Raw genomic sequence first — 19,392 nt, 5'->3', positions numbered from 1 at the left:
CTGAGCCCCCCCATGCCACGCTCGTGGTGCTCAGGAGGTTTTTATTGGTGTCTGTGGGGCCCGGGGGGCTCCGACTCCCCCCCCCCCAAATCCTTATGGGGGCTCGGGCCCCCAAAATCCTCGTGGGGGGGCTCAGATCCCCCCCAAGTTCTCGTCCGGGGGTCTCTCCCCCCCCTCGTCCCAGGGCCCGTCCAGGGGCAGTTCACACCCTGTGGGGGGAGGGGATAGAGGAGCTGTTGCCATGGCAACGGGACCCCCCCCAACATCTGCGACCCCAAATCCTGACCCCCACCAGCCCCTGACCCCCCAAAGCCCCAGGACCCCCACCCCCAAATTCCCGGCTCCCCCCAAACCCCCCAAATCCCAAACCCCACAAATTTTGGGTCCCCTCCCTCAATCCCGGCTCCTCCCCAACCCCCGGAGCCCCAAATCTCCCTGCCCACCCGAGTTTCGGGGTCCCTTCCAAATCTCGGCTCTTCCCCAACCCCCTGGACCCCAGAATCCCCCCCCGATTTTGGGGTCCCCCCCCCCTCTCACGGTGCGGCCGCAGCTGCAGAACCCGCAGGAAATATTTGGGGGGGATCCGGCCCTGGGCGTCCCCCGGCGTCAGGATGACCCCGTTGGCCGAGCGGAAAAAGGGGATCCCATCTGGGGGGAGGGTCCGAGAGGGTCATCGGACATCGGGGGGGGACCCCCAAACATCGGGGACGCCTCCCAAATATCGGGAACCCCCCCCAAAAATCGGGACCCCCCCCTCACCCGCCAGCGCTCGGGGGCCGTCGATGATGATGGCGATCTCCGAGTCCGACCTCATCCCTGTGGGGAGGGGGATTTTGGGGGGTCCTGGGGGGTTTTGGGGGGGGTCTGGGGGGCTGCAGGGGGGAGGTTTGGGGGTCTCAAAGGCGGATTTGAGGTGTTGGAGGGGTTCTAGAAACGGGTGGGGGGGGGCTCAAGAGGATTTCGGGGGGGGGGAATCGGGGAAGATTTGGTTTTGCCAAAGGGGTTTGGGGGTCCCAGGGGAATTTGGGGAGCCCGGGGGGGGGTTGGGCGTGCCCCGGGGTGGTTTTTGGGGGGGGGTCACTCACCGCTGCGCACCCCGGGGTCCCCCGGCAGCCCCCCCGCCAGGTGAGTGTGGGGTCTCTGTGGGGTTTCGGGGATTCCCAGCGGGTTTGGGGATTCGGGGAGAATTTGGGGTGTTCCGGGGGGGTTTTTTTCGGGGGGGAGGAGGGGTCACTCACCGCTGCGCACCCCGGGGTCCCCCGGCAGCCCCCCCGCCAGGTGCAGGTGTTGGCGCCCCATGGGGCGCAGCCCCCCCGCCCGGATCGGGCCCCACAGGCGCCGCCGGGTGCCGTGGGCGAGGGTGGGGGGCAGCGCCCCGGGGGTCCGCAGGGGGGTCAGCTCCAGCTCCGGCACCTGCGCCCTCCCCCCCCCCGGACACACCCCATGGAGCAGCCGGGACCCCCAAAATCCCACCCGGGACACCCAAAATGCTCCCCGAAATTCACCAAATCCAACCCGGGACACCCAAAATCCAACCCGGGACACCCAAAATCCCACCGGGACACCCAAAATCCCCCCCGAAATCCCTCAAATCCAACCCAGAACACTCAAAATCCCCTCCGAAGTTCCCCAAATTCCACCCGGGACACCCAAAATCCAGCCCAGAACACCCAAAATCCTGCCCGGGATCCCCCAAATCCAACCCAGAACACCCAAAATCCCACCCGGGACACCCAAAATCCCACCCGAAATTCACGAAATCCAACCCAGAACACCCAAAATTCCACCCGGGACACCCAAAACCAACCCAGGACAGCCAAAATCCCACCCGGGACACCCAAATTCAACCCGAAATTCCCAAATCCAACCCAGAACACCCAAAATCCCCCCCGAAATTCACCAAATCCAAACCAGGACACCCAAAATTCTCCCCGAAATACACCAAATCCAACCCAGAACACCCAAAATTCCCCCCGAAATTCACCAAATCCCACCCGAGATCTCCCAAATCCAACCCAGAACACCCAAAATCTCCCCCGAAATTCCCCAAATCCCACCCGAGATCTCCCAAATCCAACCCAGAACACCCAAAATCTCCCCCGAAATTCCCCAAATCCCACCCGAGATCTCCCAAATCCAACCCAGTACACCCAAAATCCCACCCAAAATTCCCCAAATCCCACCCGAGACACTCAAAATCCACCCCCGAAATTCCCCAAATCCAACCCAGGACACCCAAAATTCCACCCAAGACCCCCAAAATTCTCCCGAGACCCTTGAAATCCCCCAGTCCCTCTCCCAAATCCATCTCCAGAACACCCTCGGGACCCCCAAATCTCTCTGGGACCCCCCAAATCCTCCCAGTGACCACTCAAACCCCCCTCCAGAGCCCTCCAGGGACCCCAGACCTCCCAGGGACCCCCCCAAATCCCTCTCCAGAGCCCCCCCCAAGACCCCCTGGACCCCACAAACCCCTCTCTGCAGCATTCCAGTGACCCCAAACCCCCCGGGGATCCCCCCTAACCCCCCCAAATCCCCTCTGGGACCCCCCCCCAGACCCCCCTCACCGGCAGGGAGTGCCCCTGGTTCGCCCTGACCCTCAGGGGGTCCGGCCGGAGGGCGAAGCGACCCTTGGGGTCAGTGGCCACCACCCTGCGCACGTCCCCCTCCGAGACCCCCGCGAAGCGATGCAGCCGCAGCAGAGCCCCCACCTCGACAAAGCCGTCTGAGCCCCGAGACCCCCCCCGAGACCCCCGTCAGGGCCTTTGGGGGGTCCCGGGGGGCGTTTGGAGGAATTTAAGGGGTCCCCCAAAGGTGTTTGGGGTGTCCCAGGGGGCATTTGGGGTGCGCCAGGGGATGTTTCAGGGGTTCAAAAAGCACTTGGGGGGCCACAGGGGACATTTGGGGGGGGTCCCAGGTGGGATTTGGGGGTGGGCTGGAGCTCCTGGTGGGTGTTTTGGGAACCTCGGGGGCATTTCGGGGGGTCCGGAAGGAATTTTGGGGTGGATTTGGGAGGCTTGGGGGGTTCCAGCAGCAACTCCCGGGGTTCTGGGAGGAGTTTGGGGGTCCCTGCGTGGGCTGGGGGGTGGCTGAGGGGCTGAGGAGGATTTTGGGGGGAATTTTGGGGTGTTTTAGGGTGGGTTCTGGGGTCTCACGCACCCGGGCCCATGGGCAGCCCCTCGGCCGCGGCCCCGTGGCGCAGGACGTAGCTCAGGGCCTTCGACAGCCGCACCCCGGGCTCCTGGGGGGCGGGGAGGGGGCCCAGCGGTGACCCCCCCCACCCACCCCTCGGCACCCCCCCACAGACCCTCCCCAATCTTGGACCCCCCACCCCCCAAATTGAGCCCCCCCTCGACCCCTCCTCTTTATCCTCCCCCAATATTTGGACCCCCCCTTAAGCCCCCCCCCCCGCGCATTTCTGGGTCCCCCACTTGTGTCCCCCCCCCCCCTTTGATGTCCCCTCTGTGTCCTCGTCGCTCCCCCCACCTTGGGGTGTCCCCCCCTCGTGTCCCCCCCATCTCTGGGATCCCCCCCCCCCCCAGCGGTGCCTTTGTCCCCTCCCACCCCGGGTGTCCCCGCCCCCCCCGGGATTCGTGCCCCTCCCCCATTTCTGGGGTTCTTTCCACCCCCCCTCCCCATGTCCCCCCCTCTCCTTGGGGTGTCCCCCCAATCTTTGGGGTCCTTGCCCCCCCCTCCCCCGAGGTCCTTATCCCGCCTCCCCCCTCCCCGTGTCCCCCACCCCAAATCTGTGATTCCCCCGCCCCCCCCCTTTCCCCGTGTCCCCCTCCCCAAATTTTGGGGTCCCCCCCGCCCCCCCCACCTCCTCCTTCCGCCGCCGCCGCCGCTGGGCGGCGCTCGCGCCCTCCCCGGCGGCCATGCGGGGCCACGTGACCGCCGAGCGCGAGAGGCTACGTCACCGCTCCCGACCCACGTGACCCCCTCCCCGCGCCACGTGTCGCTTGCGTCACGTGTCCCCCTCACGATTCCCGCCCTCACCCCGCGGGGCCGTTCTGGGTCTGGGGGATTTATTATCGATCCCCCCCCCCCCAAACAAAAAACCAACCGGGGTTTCCCCTCCCCCCCTTCTCCTCCAGGACCCCTCCTCAGTCGAGTTTCCGCGCCCCCAATTTGGGGGGGCCCCGGGGTCCCGCCCGGCGCTTGGCCTCGAGCTCCCGGCGCCGCTGCTGCTCCCGCTGCCGCCGGCCCGGGGGGGCCCTGAGGGGGACACGGAGGTCACTGGGGGGGGGACAAGGAAAGGGGGGCCAGGGGGGATGAGGGGGACGGGGGGGGACAGGGGGGTCATGGTGGGGGACAGGGAATGGGCGGTTTGGGGGGGATGAGGCCCCTGGGGGTTCCACGGGGCCTGGGGGGGGTCTCAGGGGGATTATGGGGTCCCAGGGAAAGGAAAAGGGGGGTTCAGGGGATGGAGGGGGCTGGGGGTGGGACCTGGGGGTTCGGGGGGCCCGAGGGGTGTTGGGGACACCCCAAGGAGGTGTTGGAGGTCACTGGGGGGGTCTTGGGAGGGGTCCCAAGGAGGCTACTGAGGGTCCTGTGGGGGTGCGGGGGGGGTGCTGGGGGGTCCTGAGGGCTTGGGGGTGCGTGGGGGGGTCTGGGGGTCGCGGGGGGGGCGGGGTCTCACCGTGCTGGCTGGGCAGGGCCTCCCAGGCGTCCTCCGTGCCCCACTCACCCCCACCCCCACCCCCCCTCACCCTCATCACCCCCCCCCCCGGCTGGGGGAGGGGCGCTGGGGGGGGGGTCTGTGGGGGTGGGGCCGGGGGCTGCGGGGGGGTCCCAATTTCCTCCGGGCTGCTGGCGGGGGGGCTCCGGGGCAGCTCCATGTCCTGGGGGGGGGATGGGATGGGACAGAGGTGAAGGGACGGGGGGGGGGGCCACGCTGTGCCCCCCCCCCCCTCAGAGTGTGACCCCCTCCCCCCCCACCCCCCCCAAACTCACCTCCAGACTCCCCCAGTCATCATCCCACCCATCGGCGTCTTCCAGGGGGGGCTCCTCGGGGGGGTTCTCCTCGGGGGGGCTCTGGGGGGGTCCAAAATGGTTGTTCGGGGGGGGGGGGGGGTCCCCAAGGCTGGGGGGGGGCTCAGGAAGCGGGGAGGGGGGGGGGGAAGGAATGGAGGAAGGGGTCACTCACCTTTCGGGGGGCCCACGGGGCCCTCGGCCGGGGTCTGCGGGGGTCCCTGCGTGGGGGGGGCTGTGCGGGGGCTGCCCCCCCCTCGCCCCCCATCAGCCGCGCCGTCAGGGAGGTGACACCGGTGACAGCCCAGGACACGGCGGCCCCCAGCCCCCCCGCGCCCCCCCCCGGCCCCCCGGGGCTGTGGCTGCGCTGGAGGGGTCTGCGGGAGGGACGGGAGGGGGGTCACGGAGTGGGGGGGGAACCCCCAAAGCACCCCCGTGTCCCCCCACCCAGTCCCGATGTCACCCCCTCCTTCCCCCCCCCACCGTCCCACTTCCCTCCCCTCCCCCCAGACCTTTATTTCTCTGCCTCCCCCCATTCTTGCCTCCTCCAGAACCCCCCCTCCCTCCATTTTTTGGGTCCCCCCCCCCCCCTCCATGTTCTCACCCCCCTCCTGGGCCCCCCCGGCCTCGGCCGCCGCCTCCAGCTGGTCCAAGAAGCTGCGAATGGCCCGGAACGCCTGGGGGGGCAGGGGGGACCCCAACAGTCAGAGACACCCCCAGACCCCCACCCAGACCCTCAGCACCCCCCCCGCAGGAGCCCCCCACAATTGCCCCCCAGCACCTTGCTTTCCCCCCTCCCCAATTGCTCCGAGAACCTCCCCAAGCCCCCTGACCCCCCCCCCCCCAATTTCTCCAGGACCCCCCAGTGGGACCCCCCCCAATTGCTTTGGGACCCTCCCCAGCGCCCCTTCCTCTGAGACCCCCCCCAGTGGGACCCCCCCGTCCCCACCCCGTTTCACCCAGAACCTCCCCCCCCTCCCCCATTACTCTGGGTCCCTCCCCAGCACCCAGACCCCCCCCCAAATTACTGCAGGCCCTCCCCCCCTGCCCGCACCTGCTGCCGGACGCCGGGGTGGGGGTCCACGGTGAGGGCGCAGAGGGGGGGCAGCACCCGCCCCGCCACCTCGGGGGGGGCGTAGCACTCGTGGGTGGCCGCGAAGGCGGCGACGGCCGCGGCCCGGGCGGGGGGAAAGGGGTCCCGGGTGGCCCTGGCCAGGGCGGGGGCCAAAACCCGCCGGCGGGTCTGGGGGGGACAGGGGACATGGTGGGGGGGGGCACAGGGGGGCACAGGGTCTGGGGGGGACAGGGGACATGGTGGGGGGTGGGCACAGGGGACATGGTGAGGGGGGGCACAGGGTCAGGGGGGGACAGGGGACGTGGGGGGGCACAGGGTCGGGGGGACAGGGGACACGGTGGGGGGGGGGCACAGGGTCAGGGGGCACAGGGGACACGGTAACGGGGGGTCACAGGGTTGGGGGGGGGGGACTGGGGATCCCAGAGTGACGGGGGGGCTCAGGCAGAAGGGGGGCACAGGGGAAAAGGGCTCCTGGGCCAGTGCAGGGGGATTTTGGGGGGTTATGGGGTCTTGGGGGGGTTATGGGGGGTTCGGGGATGTTATGGGGGCTCAGGCTCACCTGGGGGGGCAGGTGGGGGGCCAGGGACCCCAGGAACAGTGGGGGGGTTATGGGGTCTCAGGGGGGTTATGGGGGGGCTCAGGGGGTTATGGGGTCTCAGGGGGGTTATGGGGGGGCTCAGGGGGTTATGGGGTCTCAGGGGGGTTATGGGGTCTCGGGGTTATGGGGGGCTCGGGGTGGGTTATGGGCTCTTGGGGGGTTATGGGGGGCTCAGGAGGGTTATGGGGTTTCAGGGGGGTTATGGGCTCTCGGGGGGGTTATGGGGGGCTCAGGGGGTTATGGGGTCTCAGGGGGTGGTTATGGGGGTCTCAGGGGGGTTATGGGGGTCTCAGGGGGGTTATGGGGGGCTCAGAGCTCACCTGGGGGGGCAGGTGGGGGGCCAGGCGCCCCAGGCACAGCGTGGCGTTGCAGCGCAGGGGTCCCAGCGCGTCCCCTCCCTGCACCCGCAGCAGCAGCCGGGGCAGCTCCCCCCCCCTGCGCCCCTCCCCCAGCTTGGGCGCCAGCAGCACCATGGACTGGGGGGGGGGGGGGGGGACACACGGGGGTGTCAGGGGGGACCCCTAGATGGGATTTTGGGGGGGTCCCACCCGGTCCCACCCATTTGGGGTGCCCAGGTGGTTGGGGGAGTCCCACGCAGTGTGCCCATCCCCCCTCCCAAAGGGCTCCCGAGGTGACTGGGGGGGGGGGGGGTTCCACCCATTTCAGGGGTCCACAAATGGTTTTAGGGGTGCCCAGGTTATTGAGGGGGAGCTTCAGGTGATTGAAAAGTCCCACCCATTTTGGGGGAAGGGTCCCATCCTTTTAGGAAATACCCGGGTGACTGGGGGGGGTCCCCATTTGATTTTTAGAGGAGTCTCCAAAGGGTTTTGGGGGATCCCCAGGTAATGAGGAGCAGTGCCAGGACATTTGAGGGTCCTGGGTGATTTTGGGGGGGGGGGGTCCCAGGTGATTTTGGGTGCCCACCTTGACCGTCTGCTCGCGGATGGCCGGGTTGGAGTCGAGGAACCCGTGGGCGACGTGGGGGAAAATCTGGGAATCCACCGTGGCTTCGGGCAGGAACTCGATGAACTCCTCGAGCTGGGGAGGCCAGGAGACCCCCAAACCCCTCAGAACCCCACCCTGAGCCCCCCCAAACCTCCTCCGAACCCATGGACCCCCCCATCCCTCCCAGTCCCCTCCAGCCCCCCCCTCCCAGTGCTCCCAGTGCTCCCAGTCACCAGCTGCAGCAGGCGCAGGCGCAGGCCCCGCTCTGGGGACGAGAAGAGCCGGACGAGGACGGGGACGATTCGCTCCTGGTACTCGGGGGGTCCAGGACCTTCGCCACCTGCGGGGGGGGGGAACCAGGGGGTCAGGGGGGTTCTGGGGGGGATTTGGGGGTCCCACCTGCAGCAGGGGGGGTCAGGGGGCTTCTGGGTGGGATTTTGGGGGTTGGGGGGATTTGGGGGGGTCCCACCTGCAGCAGGGGGTCAGGGAGGTTATGGGTGGGATTTTGGGCGTCAGGGGGGTTCTGGGGGGATTTTGGGGTCCCACCTGCAGCAGGGGGTCAGGGGGGTTCTGGGGGGTTCTGGGTGGGATTTTGGTTCTGGGGGGGATTTTGGGGGTCCCACCTGCAGCAGGGGGGTCAGGGAGGTTATGGGTGGGATTTTGGGGGTCAGGGGGTTCTGGGGGGATTTTGGGGGGTTCTGGGGGGGATTTGGGGGTCCCACCTGCAGCAGGGGGGCCAGGGAGGTTATGGGTGGGATTTTGGGCGTCAGGGGGGTTCTGGGGGGGATTTGGGGTCCCACCTGCAGCAAGGGGGTCAGGGGGGTTCTAGGGGGGATTTTGGGGGGGTCCCACCTGCAGCAGGGGGGGCAGGGCGCTGGCATCAGCGCTGCCCAGCTCCAGGGCCTCGAGCAGCCTCGGGAGCAGCTTCTGCCTCCGGAAGGGCCCCGGGAGGGACTCCAGGAGAGGGGGCAGCTCCTGCAGGAATGTCCGGCGCTCCGAGGGGTCCCGGACCTGCCGGGGGGCTGGAGATCAGGGGGGGCCCCAAAACCACCGGGGGCACATCGGGGGAGGAGGATGGCGATGAAGGAGCAGGGACAGGGATGGAAATGAGGATGAGGATGAGGATGAGGATGAGGATGAGGGTGAGGGTGAAGGAATGGGGATGGGGATGAGGGGGCAGGAACGAGGGGATGATGGTAGGAATGAAAACGAGGAAGAGGATGAAGAAATGGTTGTGAGGATGAGGCTGCTGATGAGGGGACAGGGATGGGGATGAGGATGAAGATAGAAATGAGGGTAAAGAAACAGGAATGAACACGAGAACGAGGTGAGGATGAAGAAACAGGGAACAGGAGACGAGGATGGGGATGAGGATGAAGGCACAGGGTTGAGGATGATGATGGGGATAAGGAACAAATGCATGAGGTTGAGAATGAGGGAAAGAGGGATGAACACGAGGCTGAAGATGAGAAGGGGGACGAGGACAAAGGAACAGCAACGAGCACGGGGATGAGGATGAGGAAACAGGGGTGAGGCTGAAGATGAGGCCGGACCTGGAAGTGCTCGAGGAAGAGCCCGGTGCGCACCAGGGCGCAGGTCAGGAAGGCTCCCGGGCGCTGCAGCCGCTCCAGGAGCGGCCCCGGGCCCGGCCGGGCCCCCGGATCCGCCGCCACCAGCTCCGAGAAGGGCGGGATGAGCCCGGGGGGCAGCTGGGGGGACAGGGGGGACACGGGGTCAGGGGAACCCCGAGGGCTGGGGGACACTCAGGGGAACCCCAGAGTCCGGGGGCTTTCTGGGGGTGTTTCCCGGCTGTTCGGGGGTGCCCGGGGGAGTCCCCAGGATTTTCGGGGGTGGGGTCCCTGACCTTGCCGAAGCTGCGCAGGGCCCCCGGCCGGGGGAGGGGTCCATTGAAGACCTCCCAGATGAGGCAGCCCAGGCGCCACATGTCCCCTGCCCTGGGGGGGCCGTGACAGTGGGGAGGGGGCACGAGGGACCCCCGTGGTCCCCTAAGCCCCTCCTGAACCCCCCAGTGCCACCCCCACCCCCCTGTTTCTATGTCGCCCACTCACCAGGGCTCCCCCTGCCCTCGGGAGGGGTTGCTGAGCTCGGGGGGGTCCTGGGGCCGGGGGGGGTCACCGGGGGGGCGGGGAGGGGTCCCCTCGCTGGCGGCCGCCACCCTCTCGAGCCCCCCGAGCTTCCACTCGCCCCCGGGGTCCACGAAGACGGCGTCGAGTCCCAGCGCGTGGTGCACCAGCCCCGAGACCCCCAGGAACGCCAGCGCCGTCTGGGGGGGCAAGGGGGACACCCTGGTGTTGGTACCCTCCCCCCCCCACCAAAAAGGGGTAACCCCCACCCAAGTGACAAACATCTCTCAGAAGCCCCCCCAAATCCTGGGAATCCCCCCCGATCTCGGAATCCCCCCACCCCCGCTGATTGCAGGGACCCCCCAATACCTCAGGTCTCCCCCCAGGGACCCCCCCTCAGATTCCCCCCAAATGCCAGACCCCTTCCACCCCCCTCACCAGCAGCCGCTGCAGCCCCCAGGCCCCCCCGAACCCCCCCTCACCAGCAGCCGCTGCAGCCCCCAGACCCCCCGAGCCCCCTCCTCACCAGCAGCCGCTGCAGCCCCCAGACCCCCCCGAGCCCCCCCCTCACCAGCAGCCGCTGCAGCCCCCAGACCCCCCCGAGCCCCCTCCTCACCAGCAGCCGCTGCAGCCCCCAGGCCCCCCCGAACCCCCCCTCACCAGCAGCCGCTGCAGCCCCCAGACCCCCCCGAGCCCCCTCCTCACCAGCAGCCGCTGCAGCCCCCAGGCCCCCCCGAACCCCCCCTCACCAGCAGCCGCTGCAGCCCCCAGACCCCCCGAGCCCCCTCCTCACCCGCAGCCGCTGCAGCCCCCAGACCCCCCCGAGCCCCCCCCTCACCAGCAGCCGCTGCAGCCCCCAGACCCCCCGAGCCCCCTCCTCACCAGCAGCCGCTGCAGCCCCCAGACCCCCCCGAGCCCCCCCCTCACCAGCAGCCGCTGCAGCCCCCAGGCCACCTCCTGCTCGCCCGAGTCCCCGGTCGGGGGGTGCAGCCGCAGGTGCCGCCGCAGGGGGGTCACGGCCTCTGTCACCAGGTACAGGCACTGCTCCGTCTGGGGGGGTCACCCTGGGTCACCCCGGGGACCCCCCACGGCCCCTGTCACCCCCTGTGTCCCCCCCACATCCCCCCATCCCTTGTGCCCCCCCATGTCCCCTCACTGTTCCCACCACTCCTGTTCCCCCAGTGCTCCCAGTGTCCCCCCACCCTCCGTGTCCCCATGTCCCCCTCATTCCCCCAATGTCCCCTGTCCCCGCTAACCCCCCCCACTCCCCCATGCCCTCATCATCCCCCCCAGTGTCCCTATTGTACCCCCAGTGTCCCCGGTGCCGTCACCTCCAGGCTGTCGAGGTACCCCAGGATGTTGGGGTGTCGGAGGCTGCGGAGCCGCTTCAGCCCCGCGCGGGCCAGGGCGGTGGCACCGGGGTCCCCCCCCGGGCCCAGGCTGTGGGCGAACACCGACACCGGAGCCCCATCGGCCTGGGGACACGGGGACAGTCAGGGGCCAGCGCGGGGAAGAGCACAGGGGGCCAAGGGGGAGACAAGGGGACACCGCGGCGACATGAGGGGACAGGGGGGACAGGAGGAGACGTGGGGGGCGCAGGGCTGGGGGACAGGGGGGACACGAGGGGATGGAAGGAGAGGCGGGGACGGTGGTGACACGGGGATGGAGCCATCCGGCGATGCGGGTCACGGGGGGACACGCGGACAGCGGGACCTGCGGGCACAAAGGGGCGGGGACACCGAGGGGCACCGGGAGGGGACACGCAGGGACAGAAAGATGGGGGTCGGGGGACACGGAGGGAAACCGGGGCAGGGGGTGGCGGGGCCGTGGCCATGGGGGGATCCGGGGACAGGGAGGGGGCACGGAGGAGGGGACACACGAGGGGACACGGGACCCCCCCCCTCCCATAACCCCCCACCTTGCGGCGCCCCCGCAGCAGCCTCCAGAGCGGGGCCGGGGCCGCAGGGTCCGGGAGCGGGTCCGCGTCGGGATCCGCATCGGGCGGGCCCAGCTCGAAGGGGAAATCCCGCACCGGGTCCCGGGAGAAGAGCCACATCGCGGGGCCGGGCCCGCGGGTCCCGGGCGGGTCCCGGGGGTCCGAGGGGGTCCCGGGGCCGGCACCGGAGCGGGCCCGGAGGAAGCGGCGGCGGCGCCGGGCGGGAGGATCCGGTGACGGACCGGGGGGCGGGGCCCGCGCCAGCCAATGGCGGCAGGAGGGCGGGGCCTGTGTGAGCCAATGACGGCCCGCGGGCGGGAGAGGGGAGGAGCGAAGGGCGGAGCCCGAATGAGCCAATAAGGAGCTGGGAAGGGGCCTGAGGGAACCAATGAGGGGCCGGGAACGGGGAGGGGGCGGAGCCAAAGCACCGCGGAGGGGAGCGGCTTGCAAAGGACACGCGGCAGGAAGCGGCGGTGACGTCCCCCAGCCTGCGCGGCCGTGACGTCACGGGGCACGGGCAATGACGTCACATGCTCCAAGGTCACCCTCCCCCCCTCCCGCAGCCCTCGCGGCCCCAATGGCGACACAAGGCTGGTCAGAACTCAACAGTTTATTGGTTACTCAGGGTCCCGTCACGATATGGGGGTCCCATCGCGATATGGGGGCCCTGTCGCGATATGGGGGCCCCGTTGCAGTAGAGTCTGTCACGACAAGGGGACTTCACAGCGATCCAGGGCCCCGTCACGGTCCTGGCTCCTTGGAACAACCCAAAGTTCCTGTCAGACACAGGGCCTCTGTCGCAACAAGGGGATCCTGTCACGATACTCATCTCCAGAGTGATCCAGGGTCCTGTCGTGATACGGAGCCACTGCAGAACAGGGGCCCCCGCCACAATAGACAGTCCCTGTCGTGGTATGGGGGACCCCCCCATCCCGGTATCGTGGGTTACCCAATGTGGGGCTCTGGGACAATGAGGGGCAGGGGCATCCCTGTCGCAATAACGAGTCCCTGTCACGATATGAGGGACCCTTACTACCAAAAGGGGTCCCTGTCACGACACGGAATCGTCCCCTCCTTGTACCACGGTCCCCCAAAGCCATGTGAATAAATTAGGGGGCTTTCACATCACAAGAATGGGTCCCTATCACAATATGGGGACTCCCATCGCGATATGAGGTCCCTGTCGCGATATGGGGGACACCCTTTTCCCTGGATCGTGAGTTCCCCGAGTCAAGGAGCAGAAACGAGGGGTCTCCATCAGGATATGGGGCTCGCTGTCGTGATATGAGGGGGTCTCTGTCGCGATACGGCCCCAGGCCAGCAGCAGTGGTGCCACGGGGGGTCGAACCCCGCCCCGGGGGGTCCCGGGGGTGCCACCACCGGCACCTTTTGCTTTTTTTTTGGCCTTTTTGGGTCCGGAGGAGAAAAAGCAAAACCTGAGAAAACGGGGAAAAGTTTTCTCAGGAAAAGAAAAAACCTCCCGAAACGGGAAAAAACCAAAAAACCTCCCCAGAACGGGTCCGGCCCCGCCCCACATGATTTGGGGCAAAATATGGGGAATTTGGGGCCAGACCAGACCCGAAAACAGGCAGTTTGGGGGGTCTGGGATCCAGCGCACGCTCTCGGCGCAATTTGGGCAGAGAAACGGGGATTTTGGGTCCGAGGCATGGCCCAGGCGCAAAACAGACTCAGAAACGGGGATTTGGGGTCAGGGGAGCGTCCCGGGCGCAAAATAAGGTCGGAAAGACGAATTTGGGGCGCAAAATGGGCTCAAACCAGGGGATTTGGGGTTAATCCCGCGCCCCCAGCACAGAACGAGGTCAGAAATGGGGATTTGGGGTCAGACGCGCGATCCGGGCGCAAAACGGGCCAGAAACAGGGATTTGGGGTCGATCGCGCGGGCCCCGGCGCCGAAGGGGCTCAGAAAGGGCCGGGTTGGGTTAAACGCGCGGCCCCGGCGCAGAATTGGCTCAGAAATTGGGGTTTTGGGTTAATCACGCGCCCCCCTCGCGGTTTGGGCTGAGAACGGGGGATTTTGGGGTCGGCGCGTCCCAGGGCCCCGCCGGTACTTACTCCGCTCGCTCACCTTTTCCTGCCTCTTATTTTGGGGGGAATTTCTAGTTTTTAAGCCTTTTTTTGAAGCCAATTGTCCATTTTGGGGCGAATCGAGGCGGTTTTGGCACTGTCACTGTGGGGAGGGGAGAGAGACAACACCAACCCCCCATTCCCCAAACCTGCTCCTCCATCCCTTCGCTTTGGGGGAAAATCCGGGGAAAACGGTTCAAAAGCACCTCCCCCTCCCCAGGGACCACGCAAAGGCGCTGACTAAGCACTTTTTTTGGGTGGAAAAAGCCCCTTTTTTGCTTCAAATTCCCAGCTTGGGGGCGGGCCCTGCCAGCAGCGCATTCTGAAGCAATTTTAGCAACTTTGGGGTCTTTTTGAAGGGGGGGAAAGCAGCCAAACCCAAAGTTCCCCCTCCCCTTCCATCCCTGGAACGGCCCATTTTGGGGTGAAAGCGGCACAAATACCAATTTCTGGCTCCCTACTGTTCCTGCAGACCCTGTTTTGGGGTTTTTTTGCCCCAATCTGGCTCTCGGAGTCTCCTCTGGCGGGGGCAGGGCCGGCGGGGGCTGCAAAAAACCCCCACGAGACCCCCCCCAAACATACCCTGTCAGCACCATTTTTTAGGGGAAAAGCGGCCCGAATCGGTCAAACCGCCCGATGGTCGCGGTTTTCCGCCGGTTTTTGGGGGGGATTTGGGGTCGGGAGGTGCCCACATGCCACGTCCGGGGGGTCCCCGCGCTCCCCCCACCTCCCGACGCCCCAAATCGGCCGGAATCGCCCCAAATCCGCTGCCCCTCCCCTCCCCCCCCCGCGCGGGTCCCGGGGGGCTCAGGGTGGGGGGAGGGGCGCACCCAGTACCTGCCGCCGCCGATTTAGGGGGGGTTTTGCCTCAATTTCGAGGCTCCCCCCCATTGCTCGCTCCTACACTTACTCGTTTTGGGGACAAAAGTCTAAATTTAACCATTCCTGCTGCTGGTTTTGGAGAAAAAACCTGAAAACATGATTATTGTCCCCTCCCCCCACGCCTGCTCCAGCCCCTCCCCCCGCGGGGTTTTTGGGGGGTTTTACGTTCTTTTTTCCTAAGGAAAGCTCCCGGAGCCACATTCCTGCTCTTCCAGCTTCACTTTGGGGCAAAAAAGCTTCTTTTGGATGCTGCTGACTCCTCCCACTTGCGGCTGCGGAAAGGGCGGAAAACACCCCAAAACCGCCCCCTCCCCCCAAAAACCAACCTCCCCAAAAAATGAAATTAAATCGACTCTTACTTCTCTGCATTCCCCAAATCTGGGGGTTTTCTCCTCAAATCCCTGCTGGAATCTCCTGAGCGCGTTTTGAGTGCAGACTGGCCTTTTTTGGTTAAATCCTCTTTTTTTTTTTCCCTTTCCTCGGCTTTTTTCTCGCCGTTTTTTTGCCTTTTTTCCCTGCGTTTTGCTGCTTCCCTGAGGGGGAAAAACACTCGAGACACCCCCTCCCCCTTTCCCCACCCCCCCCAAAAAAAACCAAAACATTTTTTTTGATAATTTCTGTCCCTTTTTTTATCACCGGCCCCTCCCGCGCGACGCCTTTGGGATAAAAACAGAAGATTTTGGACACTTACTGAGCGGCGCCGGCGGGAGCGGGGGGAAGGGGGAGGGGCGACGGCGGCGGCGCCTGAAACGACAAAACCCCAAAACCTCCCAAATCCCCCCAAAATTCCCAAACCCCCGTGGGGGTGGGGCCTCACCCGGCCGCTGCCTCCGGCTCCGTTTGGGGCATTTTCCTCAAATTCCTGAATTTTCCCGGCTCCGAGGCCCAAATCGGGATTTTTCTTCCTTTTTCTCCCTTTTTCCTTCTTTTTTTCATTATTTTTCGCTTCTAGTTTTTCCTCTAATTCCTCTTTGATTTTCTCTCATTTTTCCTCTCTTCTATTCTCTTCTATTTTTTCTCTCTTCTCCTTTTTCCCCTGTTTTCTTTCACTTCCATCTTCTCAAATTTCCAGCACTTCAGTTTTTCTTTTTTCTAACATTTTCTATTTTCTTTTTTTTCTAGTTTCATTTTTCCCAATTGTATTTTTTCCAATTGTACTTTTTCTATTTATTTCCAGTCTATTTTCATTTTCTCTATTATTTTCTCTATATTCTTCTATTTTCTATTAGTTCTATTTTCTTTTTTCTAATTTCTTCTATTTTCTCCAATTTTCTAGTTTTTTTTCTACTTTCTTCTATTTTCCAATTTTCTTCTCTCTTTTCTTTTTTTCCACTTTTTCTATGTTTTTTCAATTCTTTTTTTTTTCCAATTTCTATTTTTCCAATTTTTTTTTCTATTTTCTTTTTTCTATTTTTTTTTCTATTTTCTTTTCTGTTTTTCTTCTATTTTCTATCTGGTTTTGTTCTATTTTCTGTCTTTTTTTTTTTTTCCTTTTCTTTCCTCTTCTCTCTGCTCCTCCCCTGCCCAACAGCCGCCATTTTACCAAAAAGTCCTTTTTTCCCCCCAGATGGGGCCACTGCGAAGAAAAACTTCCCTTTCCCTGCCGACTCCATCTTCACTCTTCAGTTTTCCTGCTCTTCCCTCAAAATTGGCTCCTCTCAATCCATCCTGAGACTGAAAATGCCGCATTTCACCCCAAACCGGCCGCCCCCGCCTGCGCTGCCCGGCCCGGCCCCGCCTGGGGACAAAACCACGTTTTGCTTTAGGAGCATTAAAAAACAAAATCTAAAAAATTTTCAAATTTAGGAGCTTTTTTAGCAGAAAACAGCGTATCAAGCGCTTTTTCTTTCTTTAAATTAAAGCAGCTTAAAAAGCTCTTTTTTAGTTAAAACCGCCCCAGCTCGCTCCGGCTTTCCGAAAATATCAAATGACGATACTTTAAGAATTAAAGAGCTGCGAGAGCTGCGTTTTCTCCCAGAAATCGGCTTTGAAAGCAGCGATTTCTTAAAAACCAGCCCGAAGAGCTTTGCTTTAAATTAAAACCAGCTTTAAGAGCTTTTTTAAGGTTTTTTCATTAATTTTTTTCAATTAAAAGTGCCCCAGCTCGCTCCGGCTTTTCCCATTACTGGAATCGCCGCGATTTAAGGATTTTAATGAAAGAAAACAGCTTCAAGAGCTCAGTTTTCCTTAAAGGAAACAGCTTTTGTCTCTTTTCTTGAAATAGATTAAAGATTTAAAGATTTAGGAGCCGCTTTTATGAAATAAAGCAGTCTTAGGAGCTCTTTCTAGAAAATATCGCAGCTTTAAGAGCTTTTTGTAGGCAATGAATCTATTTCTCGAGCTCTCGGCTGAAAATAAAGCCATTTTAGGAGCTTTTCGTATAAAATCGAGCAGCTCTAAGAGCTTTCGGCTCAGAATCGAGCGGTTTCGGGCCGAATTCGGGCCGTTTCGGGGCTGCTGCTCGGCCGGGCGCTGCCGGTGCGGGGCCCTCCCTTATAAGCGGCCCAGCCCCGCCCCCGCGGGGGCGACAAAATAGTCCCCAAAATCGCCAAAAAAGGGCAGCAGCCCCCAAAATCGGCCCCCAAAATCCACCGCCCCCATGTGAAAAACCCTCCTTTCCTATTATACCCCATTTTTTACCCTCTTCCTTGATTTTTTCCCCTCACAAACCGCCCCCCCGCCCCCCTCCCCCATGCCGGAGGCGTCTGGCCGCCTCGCATGGACCAGCACGAAAATGGTTAAATTTAACAGCGATTTTTTTCGTCCGGTTTTGCCAATTCTGCCCTAGAATCCCTCGCTTCGACCTTCCCGGGTGGTTTTAGAGCTTTTTTTGTTGCTGTTGGGTGGGTTTTTTATTCATTTCCCCCTCGTTTTCGTTTTTGCTGCGTCACGGGGCTGGGCCGCTGCCAAAAGTCGCCGTTTCTCCTCCAACGAGCTTAGGGGGAGGAAATAAAGTTCTTAAAGGGTTCACAGATCCCAAACTCCCCCATTTTCACCGGTTTTTGTTCCCCAGAAAACCCCCCAAACGACCCTTTGAAAACCTTTTTTTCACCCTTACCCAGCACAGCCCAAACCAGCATCTTTATTTTTTTTTTACCACAGAAATGCACGGAAACCTCAGCGCTTCACCCCACTTCAGGCCATGTCGAGTCACGGAAGTCCCTGTTTGCAATCAGAAAAATAAAAACCACTATTTGGAGGCATTTTTAAGGCATTTTGGGGTTGTTTGGGGGTTTTTTTCCTCCATTTTGAGGCGTTTCCGGGCAGGAAATGACACCCCAAAAGTGCTGGCAGGGAGGGGACACCTCCCCCCTTCCCCAAACCTTTAATTATCATTCATTAAAGCTGCACTAAGGCTAATTAAAGCTGCTGACGAAGCCAACGAGGCATTTGAAGGGTGGGGGAGGAGCTGTTCCGACATTTTTGGGGTGTTTCCTGCAGAAGAAACTATTTCCTTATTGTTATTAATTATTATTATTACTTTTTATGTTATTCCACTATTGACACCCCCCAAATGTGGGAGTTTTCCCCCCCATTTCAGGTGCTGAAGATCTCCCCCAAAATACCCTGAATTTAGGCAAGATTTACCTCAATGGTATTTTTTACAGCAATAATTCACCCATTTACAGCTGGTTTAAGCCCTAATTTAAAATTTAAAATCATTTTAGCAACAGTGGCATGGCCAAAGTTCACGTTTTCTGCATGAAAATACCCCAAAAGGCTCTTTTTTCACACGAGCTGCTCCTGGACGGGCCCTTTTAAGGGATTTTCCATGGAAAAGGTGAATCAGGTTTTCACCAAAATGGAGAAGATTTTCCCAGGTAAAAAAAAAAAAAAAAGAACAAAGAAAAAATAGAACAAAAACCCAGTTTTTTTTCCTAAACGGGGATGGCATTAAAACTTCTTAAGAGCCTCAACAGCACTTCAAGGTCAGTTTAAGCCATTTTGGGGGCACAGGAAACCGATTTTGCCCTCAAAAAACACCACAAAAAAGCACCACCTCAGCTGTTTTTTTAACCCAAACGGTCTCTTTTTAACCCAAAATGGGAGGGTGCCCCTCCACTCCCGCCGCCCCCTTTCTCAGTGGGTTTTAGAGGCAAACCCACCATTCCCTTGAGGCTTTCCAGCTTCTTCAAACGGGACCCTTTCCAGCGACTTTGCACACAAAAATTACCTCAGGAAAAAAATTCCTCACGAAAAAAATTCCTCACAAAAAGGGTCGCGGGCAAGGGGGGGCCGGGACTTTATCGCATCCCCTCCCCCACGGGGCTCCTCAAACTGCCGCTAAATGGGCGCAGACCCCTCCCCCGCCCTCGCTCCCCCTCCCCCGCAGCTCCGGCCTTCAAATCTGCCCCTCCCCCACGCAAAAGAGCCGCGGTTTGGGGGCGGGAGCGGCCGCGGAGGGATCCGGCGGAGGGACCCGCGGTGATGCGGTCCTGGCCGCGGAGTGATCCGCCGGAGCGACTATTTATAATGCAGTCCTGGCCGCGGAAGGATCAGCGGTGATGCGGTCCTGGCCGCGGAGTGATCTTCCGGAGCGACTATTTGTGATGCGGTCCTGGCCGCGGAGAGATCCAGCGGAGGGATCCGCGGTGATGCGGCACGGCCGCGGAGGGACTCGCTGCGCTGCTGGGCAGCCGCGGAGGGATCCGGAGGGGAAGGGGAGGTGAAGCGCTCCCCGTCACGTGGCCGGCGGAGGGATCCGCGCGCGGAGGGGCCCGGCAGTGACGCGCCCCGGGAGGGCCCCCCCCCCACCTTCGCTTTGCCGCAGTCGCCGCGGGGGCGGCGCCGGGGGCGGGGGGGCGGCGCGGTCGCT

The 19,392-nt window shown here is 62.8% G+C and overlaps 2 protein-coding genes and 1 long non-coding RNA gene across 4 annotated transcripts; all 3 read right to left on the bottom strand.

Moving 5' to 3' along the window:
- Nucleotides 1–24: 24 nt before the first annotated feature.
- Nucleotides 25–3,955, bottom strand: TRPT1 (tRNA phosphotransferase 1). 2 transcript variants are annotated; one of them, XM_039572688.1, is made up of 7 exons: nucleotides 3,821–3,955; nucleotides 3,160–3,241; nucleotides 2,568–2,725; nucleotides 1,239–1,413; nucleotides 760–816; nucleotides 538–648; nucleotides 25–209 (listed from the first exon to the last, which is right to left on the bottom strand). In XM_039572688.1, the coding sequence occupies exons 1-7, from the start codon at nucleotides 3,875–3,877 to the stop codon at nucleotides 133–135; spliced, it is 717 nt and encodes a 238-aa protein (XP_039428622.1). In that variant the 5' UTR covers nucleotides 3,878–3,955; the 3' UTR covers nucleotides 25–132. The 2 variants fall into 2 exon arrangements, with proteins under 2 accessions (XP_039428622.1, XP_039428623.1); XM_039572689.1 differs by having other exon boundaries at nucleotides 2,712–2,725.
- A 53-nt stretch (nucleotides 3,956–4,008) lies between these two features.
- Nucleotides 4,009–11,809, bottom strand: SCYL1 (SCY1 like pseudokinase 1). The gene is made up of 15 exons (XM_039572682.1): nucleotides 11,592–11,809; nucleotides 11,005–11,148; nucleotides 10,601–10,723; nucleotides 9,659–9,873; nucleotides 9,454–9,544; nucleotides 9,143–9,298; nucleotides 8,440–8,600; nucleotides 7,823–7,928; nucleotides 7,569–7,682; nucleotides 6,965–7,120; nucleotides 6,026–6,214; nucleotides 5,576–5,648; nucleotides 5,266–5,348; nucleotides 4,982–5,034; nucleotides 4,009–4,236 (listed from the first exon to the last, which is right to left on the bottom strand). The coding sequence occupies exons 1-15, from the start codon at nucleotides 11,727–11,729 to the stop codon at nucleotides 4,104–4,106; spliced, it is 1,935 nt and encodes a 644-aa protein (XP_039428616.1). The 5' UTR covers nucleotides 11,730–11,809; the 3' UTR covers nucleotides 4,009–4,103.
- A 5,679-nt stretch (nucleotides 11,810–17,488) lies between these two features.
- Nucleotides 17,489–18,873, bottom strand: LOC120412301. Its single transcript, XR_005604800.1, has 3 exons — nucleotides 18,683–18,873; nucleotides 17,674–17,738; nucleotides 17,489–17,511 (listed from the first exon to the last, which is right to left on the bottom strand). It is a non-coding gene; the product is annotated as an uncharacterized LOC120412301 (long non-coding RNA).
- Between the last annotated feature and the right edge of the window lie 519 nt (nucleotides 18,874–19,392).

The sequence above is a fragment of the Corvus cornix genome, unplaced genomic scaffold, assembly GCF_000738735.6.
Source record: "Corvus cornix cornix isolate S_Up_H32 unplaced genomic scaffold, ASM73873v5 scaffold8, whole genome shotgun sequence".
NCBI classification, from domain to species: Eukaryota; Metazoa; Chordata; class Aves; order Passeriformes; family Corvidae; genus Corvus; species Corvus cornix.
Note: the sequence above shows the minus strand (reverse complement) of the source record. Positions and strands in the feature narration are given on the sequence as shown.